General features: G+C 32.6%; 1 protein-coding gene across 1 annotated transcript; it reads left to right on the top strand.

The window, feature by feature from the left end:
• The first annotated feature begins 5,425 nt into the window (after positions 1-5,425).
• LOC112025617 (non-structural maintenance of chromosomes element 4 homolog A) lies at positions 5,426-8,626 on the top strand. Its single transcript, XM_024058283.2, has 7 exons — positions 5,426-5,822; positions 5,955-6,035; positions 6,664-6,913; positions 7,009-7,099; positions 7,637-7,853; positions 7,943-8,034; positions 8,201-8,626. The coding sequence occupies exons 1-7, from the start codon at positions 5,657-5,659 to the stop codon at positions 8,477-8,479; spliced, it is 1,176 nt and encodes a 391-aa protein (XP_023914051.2). The 5' UTR covers positions 5,426-5,656; the 3' UTR covers positions 8,480-8,626.
• Positions 8,627-9,150: the final 524 nt, after the last annotated feature.

Genomic DNA, 9,150 nt, shown 5'->3' on the forward strand with positions numbered 1-9,150 from the left:
TTTATATAGTAGTGGTGGAGGAAATATGAATGAAAGGACAATTAATGAGGGTTGAAAAAAATCATGAACCTAGACCTCATTTTAGCCTTGGGAAAAATCTGGTGCATTAAATGGAGAGATTGGTGGGAGTGAGAGGCAAGCCAAAATTCAGTTTTCCCGTAGCTACTATAACAGCCTGTAGAGCCAACTTCAAAAAATCATATCTGCTCAATTCTGACCAGAATTGTTTTTTTCTTGTGCTCAAATTAAAGCCCTGGATGTCTAGTTTCTGGGAAAATTAACCTCATTCACAGATTCAAAATATTATGAAAGATATCAACAAAATAGTGAGTAAAGGTCATTTGTTAGAAAACAATTTCAGCACAATTAGCATTAGTAGGTCCTAAATTAGTTTCCAATTAACATTAATAGGCTCTAATCACTTCCATTTCAGACCTAATTAGTTCCAAATTTACCATAATTAAAAGATAATTACAAAAATTATTCATTGAATGATTAATATTTAACTATCTAATTAATTAGGTGTGTGCAACCCTACTATAAAATATAGTCTTAACCAATCAATTATGACACATCATCGATCTCAAATTGATTATACTTATAACTAATTGAAATCAATTGTTCATAATTACATATAGTCGGACTCAATTTGTGATAGTGGATCTCAGCCATTAAAATTTGATTTGATGATAACTTTCAATCTGGTGGTCTGATTAGGGCTTATGACCAGTTAATTTGATCGTTACAACATCAAGATCATTTTGGTGAAATGACATTAAGGATCCAATGACAGAATTATGATGCATATTTTCAAGGCAAAATTACCCTTTTACCCTCATGTGAGGTTAAATGGGGGTTGTAAAATAAGGTATCAACCATTGGTATCAACATAAACAGCACTTTCCAACTTCTTAGTTTCAAAAAAAATAGCAGATATGTCTTCCTTGGTCAAGTAAGGAGATCCCTGAGGACCTTGACCACCTTGATGGGCTTGAGGTATGGCTGTCTCCTAACATTGGGACTGGAATTCTGCCCACATAGCAACCTGAGAATGCTGAAGGTCTTCAATGGCAACCATAATTCTCCTGTTCTTAGAATGACCAGCCTCACCAGAGGACTCTGTGCCTTCAGAGTGCATGGATATGTGATCTGCACTCGATTCTAGTTGATGGTTTTCATTCACACTAGTTAGTACTCCCGTAGCTTTCTTCCCTGGAGGCGTGGAGGAAGTAACAACAAAACAGAACTACATAACCCAACAAAAATATACTTAAAAAGGGAAATAACCAGAGATCCCTAGCAGAGTCGCCAAAAATGTACGTGCAAGTTAGATTTGAGCTTATATAGGGGAATAAAATAAGTTATCTAACAGTACATCTACATAAGAAAGCTTGAAAAGATGCTAGCTTTGACATGACACTTGAAAATGAAGAAGAAAGTGATAGTAAGAACATAAGAGGGTACAAGATGTACGTGGAAAACCTTAGAGAAGAGATAAAAAATCACGGTTTGAGCAAGAATTGAATGTTCTTGCTCAGCTCAGCTCAGATTGTATTATGCATAGTTGTCAAAACGTGAATCGTACCGTGAATCGATTTTTAATTTTTCCATATCGTGTATCATATCGTATCGTAAGATACACAAACACTTAATAAAATTTATAAAAAAAACTATAAATATACATATATAAAGGGTATATTCATTATAAATTTTGAATATATTAAACTAATGACTAATTTATTCATCACTTATGTAAAAATATTTAACAAACTAACTAAATGAATCAAACTAGCATGTATTTATAACATACACATTCAAATTACTTAAATTCAAAAGTGATAATATATTCATCAAATTGCCTAATCAACCCCATCTAAGTCAAGGCTATCATCATGTTTATAATTTTGCAAACTTATTTCTTCATTAAAATTTTCTTCATCGTCATTTGTCATTAACATTTATTATCTCTTCTTGTTCTTTTTATTTTAATAATTTTTTTATAAATTTTTTTTGGCATTCTAGTTTGTTGGACTTATAAAAATAATGATAAAAATACAAAATTTATATCGTCAATTAATATTTTATTCATAGTATATAAAATAAATTTGTAAATATTAAAGTGAAGGGTAAGTGCGTACTATGTAGTCCAATTGTAGGAGAGAAAGAAAAAAAACCTTATGAATATGTTATTTTAGTAGGGTAAACTAAGTAAATTAATAATTCTTTTTAAAAGCAAGTCTAACACCTTGTTAGATTCAAATAAAAGTACAAATTTTAACAAAAATCTCATTTTAAAGCATTTGTCCATGTAACGTATGATACGTACAATTTTAAGATATGATACAATTCATACGATACGCACACTATATTGTACAATTTATGAGCACTTACGATACACTGATACGATACAGAACTTTTTATACATGATACGATATGTATCATGTATCGTACGATACTGACAACTATAGTATTATGTATTTTGTTTCCTACCATCTCAACTTTCTACTCTCTTCTCTAAAATATCTCTTTGGGTTCTTGCCTAATACTACAGCTGCATGTCCCTCTTATAATATGAGGAATATAGCAGAGTACAAAGATAGGTGTCAAGTCATCATTTCTTTATTTTGGACATTTTCACAGCTGCGATGTTATCTGTTGATTAGAGGATAGGAACTGCGCCAACATAGCACTGGGACCTATGGGTAGGTAACTTTGTCACTGCTTGGGAAACAAGTCTTGGACATTGAGAGGGACATCAGGGGTACTGTGATTGATACACGTGTCTCTAAGGTGGTCTAACATGTATTCAACCAATAAGGAGTGTCCTCATAACTTCTGACCTTAGAAAGTTCTCCCTTTTTATGAGTGCTTGAGTACCATGTTAGGTGCATATCTTACTTCCTTCCTAAGCTAGTACATCTTTAGCACAGACCAAGAACAAGATCCCTTCGCCAACGTTTCCTCTTCCTTTACTCACTGTCGTTCCATGTGTAACGTCCAAATTCAACCACATATGCATTCTCCCATGCCTTAGTGGTGTTATGTACAAATGTCAATCTCTCTTCTTGCCCACAAACTACAAATACTGCTTTTAATATAAAATAAAATCAATCCAAGGCATCATATACGGATAATAGAAGTACAAAATTAAGTACGATAATAAGCAAGAAACTTGTATATTTGAGAATTAAAATCAGAAATATGTCTCATTAAAAATAAATAAATAAAAACATGTTATCACATCTCCATTATAACTTGACTGGCGATCAAAAACTTCTTTAGTTATAGCCCCCTTTTTAGTTTAGCTCTGGCATTTGGACGAACACTTTGAGGGTGATGGGACTAGCCTCTCTTCTTTCAAGGATTTTGCCATAAAAAACATATCTTGTAAAGGAAAAAAAAAAATTACAAAATAGAGAGAATCTAAAAATTAGAAGAAGAGAAATAGAGATAGACATGGTGAGGCCAACAATGACAACTAAAAATTAGGATTTGCTTGGCAGTGGGATTGACTCCACTATCCCAATCGGTATTTGATTGAAGAAAAGCCAATTCCATCAGGTTGATTGAAAGGAGGAAATTACAGAGATAGTGAAAGCTTCAAATTAAAGGAGAAAGAGAAGGAAGCAAATGAATTGTGTGTGGGTTTTATTTTCAGGGTTTTTAGTTTTGGGTTTTTTCAAAGATGTGATCAGGGTTTTCAAAGGATTGGTGGATGGACTGGGTTTGGTTTCTGCGTTGGGGACTATAAGGTTTTAGTTTGAAGTTTTTAGATGTCAGGTTTTTCACTTTTTTTTGTGGAGGGTAGAGAAGAGAGAGGAGGGGAAGGAGGAGAAGGGTAGAGAAATAGAGAAGAGAGAGGAGAAGGAGAGAGGTATGAGATCGATGGTTTGGGGAGCAGGTTTGGTCGTGGGTCTTTGTTTTGGAGGAAGTAGAAGGGGTCTGCATTTATGTATTGGGTTTTACAAATATAAAATTAGATTTTGAGTTTTAGAAATATAAAATCATAATTTTTATTTTTTATTTAAATAATGTTGATGTGTAAAAATGTGGGAGTTTTAAAAAAAGTCAAAAACTAAAGTCAAAATTTTCGTTTATATATATATATATATATATAGATTACTTCCTCAATTAGCTTGGTAGTTTAGAAAATTCAAAAGAACCCCTTTTTTAAGAAGCAAATTCAAATGAGAGTTGCTTCCTCGATTAGAAAGTCTTATTTTGGATTAGAATTTTAGGAAGCAATTAGAATGAGTGTTGTGGGTTTTGGTTAGCACAACTAGTAAAATCTCTAATAGTTGAATAAGAGATTTGGGGTTCAATTTTAGCATATACCAAATACTGATTGGTGTCTTGGTCTGATGATAAAGAGCAGAATCATCAAAAGTGAACGTCATAGATTAAAACTCTATATATAAAAAAAAGAAAAAAAAAGAATGAAAGTTATATATATATATATATATGTGTGTGTGTGTGTGCGCGCGCGCGCGCGCGCATAGTAAGGGCTAAAATGATGTTACTAATATCTCTTTGAGAGTTATATATTAAAATTTGCAACTCTATTGAATTGTAGTGTCATCTTAAAACCATAAACTCATTCTCATATTAAATGAATTGACTAAAACTTAATCTTTTACTCTTCCCATGACTCTTCCACTTATCTCTTAATTAATGGACATACTAAGTCTCATTAAAGTTAAATTCTTATCTTAACACATTAATTGCAAAGTTAAACACAATTAGGAGGTTCTCTATAAAACTTTGATTTGTTTATTAGAGAGTTTTCACATCATGTGCAGCACAAGTTATTTGCGTCACTGATTTTCTTGTATGCCAAACACTATAAAAGACTTTTCATTTTGAGACACAAACAAACACTTAAAAATTAATTAATTTACTAGAAAACATCTTAAACAAGTGATTATCCAAAAATTCCATATTATTGTTGAAATGAGCAAAGCGTTTTAGGATTGATTGTATCGATTAAGAAGGAAACAAAAGACATTGAACTATCAACTTCTTTGTCAATTAGTATAGCTTCTATTATTTTATTTTTTGAGAAGAAGCTTCTATTAAAATTTGATTATGAATTTGTAAAATATCTATAATGTAAATTTTTTTTGGGAGAAAAGAAATCAATAGTAATATAATTAATGTATTATATATATATAAGTTCACAAAAAAAAAAAAAAAAAAAGGTGTCGTTTTATTTATTTATTTATTTATTATCTATCTCCGAGAATTTTGGGGATCAGGGAGAAGACCAAAAATTAGTTACATTGGTACCCGTTCTCCAAATTCCTCTGACGCGGTCGATTCTTTCGTTTCGATTTTTTACACATTTACCCCTCCACTTTTAAATCACATTCTTCATCTCCAAGTAAAGCTCCTCAAAATCAAATCCTAGCCGTCCATTTCTTAAGAGATTCCGCCCCATAACCATAACGCGGTTCCAAAAAGTTATTTAAGATACGAGGAGGGAAAGCCAGAAAGGGACCCTTTAAATTCTCAAATCTAGGGTTTTTGTTTTCCTTTGTTTTTCATTATTAGTAGAATTCTAAATTCCAGGGTTTTACTTTTACCAGAATTGAATGAATAAGAAATAGAATAATACCATATAAACAATTTTGCCTGGAATTTGAAATCCCAGAAAACAATGGCTAGGAAGCGAGAATTGGGTGGCACTAGTGGAAGTAACAGTAGTGATCAGGGTGAAAGAGTTTGTGAAGAGTTAGGGCCCTGTTATTCTGAATCTCGAGGAGACGTGGTTGAGCGTCGATTTCTTCGCTCTCAATACCTTGCTGTCAAGGCCCTCATTAGTGGTATATTCTTTTGTTGATAAAAAAAAAAAAAAAAAATTAATGGTTTTTGGCTTCTTTAGCAATTGGGTTTCATTGTTTGGCTTTTTTAGCAAATGGGTTTCATTGATTCTAGTATTTTAATGGTTTGTGCAGAAGAAAGAGATGATATAACAAGAGCAGATTCTGACAAGTTTGACTCAATCTTTCACCAAGTCCAGACCTTGCATGATTCCGGTATACATATATATTTTTTCTAAATGCTAGTCTGTTTCCTTAACTGTCTGGTGCAGTTTTTTTTTTTGTTTATTAAAAGTCGTAAATTTTGTTCCTTTTTTTAGCATTGCACACAACACATTACAATAATGTTTTTTTTTTTTTTTTCAATAATTGATGGAGGAAATGCTTTGAGTGCATTTAAATGCTCATACATTGATTTCTTTAGATTTTGTTCTCAGCAATGATGGGCTATTATAACAATAATTATCACTTAAATTTGCCATTTAATTTTTTTTTTCATTAAAAGTTGTGATATCTGTTCCTTTTCTTAACATTGCACACAACACAATACAGGGCATGCATATTCTTTCATTTTTAATAATTGGTGGAGGGAATGATATGAATGCATTCAAATAATCCTACATTATCTTCTTTAAATTTTGTAACAATGATGATCTATTATTGCAATTATTATCTTCTAAATTTCCCTATTTAAGGGTTTTTTTTTTTTTTTTTTAATTTTAATTTTGGAGCTGAACCATTCTATTTTGTTCATTTTTATTGGTCATATGTTAGTTACTTACAATTAAGAATGTTAACTTGAGAGTTGATATTCTTTTTGTTTTGGTGTGGACATGTATTTCAGTACAACAACCAAGAGAACAAGTTGCTGATGCAGAGGCTCTTTCAGACATTGCAAGTACATTGCTAACCTGTGTTAGGGCATACAGTGAAGGTATTACACCTTCGGATTTTGTCACATGTCTTCTCAAACAGTTTGGGCAGCAAAGTGGACCAAGCACTAGTACAGAGAATGCTGGGAATGCTATGTTTTGGAATGATATTGGTCTTGCAGTGTCACATATTTTCAGGAGATGTTCAGGATGCAGCACCATGTAATTGGCATAGAATTATTTCTTTTTCATGTATTATTAGTTCTAAAATCATTCAAATGATCCCCTAATTAATTCATCAATTTTTCTTTCTTCAGGATTGGGCCTATGAACACTGAACTTAAGCAGCGGAAGGCGCCTGTTCAAAGAAAACGTGCGAGACACACAGAAAGTGCTCAGCCTGAACAGGTATTCATGCTTCATCCTAATGTTGTGATACCACAAATGACCAGCAATAAAATAAAAAAAGCTGTAACATAGGGAGTCAGAATGAAATTAAGCATTTTATTTTATTGAGAATGGGAAAAAAAATCCATTCTGCTTATCAAATAGAATAAAGGAAAAAAAAATTCTGTTGTAACTGTTCATTTCAAAGTGTTTGAAACGTTTCCCTGTCTACTTCCAAGAATATATGGAACATATATGTTATCTTTACAAGATTTTTATGCCAAATCTTGAGACTATTAATTATTGACTGTAATGCGTCTTGTGTCTATGGTGTATGTTTGTTTATTTTTTCCCTCTGAACTCTGGCAGTTAACTTCCCTGTAAAATGTGCAGTTTAATTACATATATGTTCCATATAACATATATATGTTATCTGTACTAGATTTTTATGCCAAATCTTAAGGCTACTAATCAGTGATTGTAATGTGTCTATGGTGTGAATTTTTTTCTTTTTTCCCCTTTGAACTCTGGCAGTTAACTTCTCTGTAAAATGTGCAGTTTGAAGATGCTGGTGCAGAAGAGAGAATAGATACTGACCGAAATATGTTAACTATGTTTAATATCTTGAAGAAGAATAGAAGTGTCAGGCTTGAAAATCTAGTTTTGAACAGAAACTCTTTTGCACAGACAGTGGAGAATTTATTTGCCCTATCATTTCTGGTTAAAGATGGTCGTGCTGAAATAAAAGTGGATGAGAAAAACTGTCATATTGTTTGTAAGATCCTGTTCTAATGCCTTTTTGCAGTTTAATTTCTTCTGTTTTGCATTCATTCTCTTTACCCCATTTTTTTTTCTTTATAACAGCACCAAAGAATGCTCCTTCTGCAACTGCTGTTGTCTCTGGGGCTGCTGCTTACAGCCACTTTGTGTTCAGATTAGACTTTGAGGACTGGAAGGTACTTTGACAAGGAAGCATAGTTTATATATTTTCCTTTGATATTATGTTCTTTCTTTTTTTTTACTGCGTTTATACATGTGACAATATTTTGTAGATCTCAATTGCTAGTGTTATTGCTTGCTATAATTGTTTTATTCAAACCGTTTTTCTGGTGGAATTTGCAGTTGATGACATGTTCCGTAGGGGTTGGGGAAGAGCTGATGCCACAAAGGAAGCAATTAAAAACATCAAGCAATTCTGAAGTAGATCCACTATCTGGAGAATCTCAAGCAGCAGTGTCTACAACACATATTAGGAAGTTGTGTAGAAATCGTGGCCTGGTTTTACAAGAAGAGTCTGTTGCTGAGAGTGAAGAGTCTCTTTCAGCTGATGAAGACTCAGTTCAGTGTGAAATTATTGAAGAAAAAATTGCGGCAATTCAAAAGATGCTCGAGCAAACGTGAAATTGGTTGGATGTACAGTTTACATTAGCATTATAATTTTTTCTAGCTGAAAGCCTGGAAGTTAGGATTTGCATATAAGTTATAGTCGTTTAGCTCTCTATATCCTACATATTCTATACTATTCTTTAAGAGGATTCCTCACTTTCATCTCCACTTTTTACATGTCCTATAATACCCACAGTCACCTTATGAAGTCTTAAAAAACCTAAATAACTTTATCAAACAAGTAAAATTAGAACTTTATGCTTGTATGTTGTGGTTAGAACATAGAGGATGTACAACTTTCCACATTTGATCATTGCTTTTGTTCATCGATGACCTTAAAGAAAGGTATGAAAAATTGACTAAACATTGATAGAAGAAACTAACTTCTACTGCTTTTGCCACCTATTGGTCCACTAGGGCCTTAAATTTCACTTCATTTTTGTAGTAAAATCTGAGTTCTCGAAAGATACCTTAGTGAAAACTGATTTGTTCACTGTATTTGGTGGGAAGTCAGCCTAATTTTGCAGGTTTTTTATTTTTTATTTTATGTGCATTATTGCGGTGAATTGATTCCATCATTCCAGTTGATATTTGCTGTTAATAAAGTTAACTTAAATGAATGGTTTTTCTGGTTCCAATTGATGCTTGAGTCCGCTACATTGGGTGGTTTTGTTCTCTGAATTTGA

The sequence above is a fragment of the Quercus suber genome, unplaced genomic scaffold (assembly GCF_002906115.3).
Source record: "Quercus suber isolate HL8 unplaced genomic scaffold, Cork oak 2.0 scaffold_681, whole genome shotgun sequence".
Taxonomy (NCBI): Eukaryota; Viridiplantae; Streptophyta; class Magnoliopsida; order Fagales; family Fagaceae; genus Quercus; species Quercus suber.

What these genes read in the sequence shown, in the direction of transcription:
- LOC112025617 (XM_024058283.2), top strand. Translation starts at nt 5,657, where the DNA reads ATGGCTAGGAAGCGAGAATTGGGTGGCACTAGTGGAAGTAACAGTAGT. An exon ending in TGTCAAGGCCCTCATTAGTG is followed by an intron (nt 5,823 to 5,954) that starts GTATATTCTTTT and finishes TGGTTTGTGCAG; the next exon opens with AAGAAAGAGATGATATAACA. An exon ending in TAGACTTTGAGGACTGGAAG is followed by an intron (nt 8,035 to 8,200) that starts GTACTTTGACAA and finishes TGGAATTTGCAG; the next exon opens with TTGATGACATGTTCCGTAGG.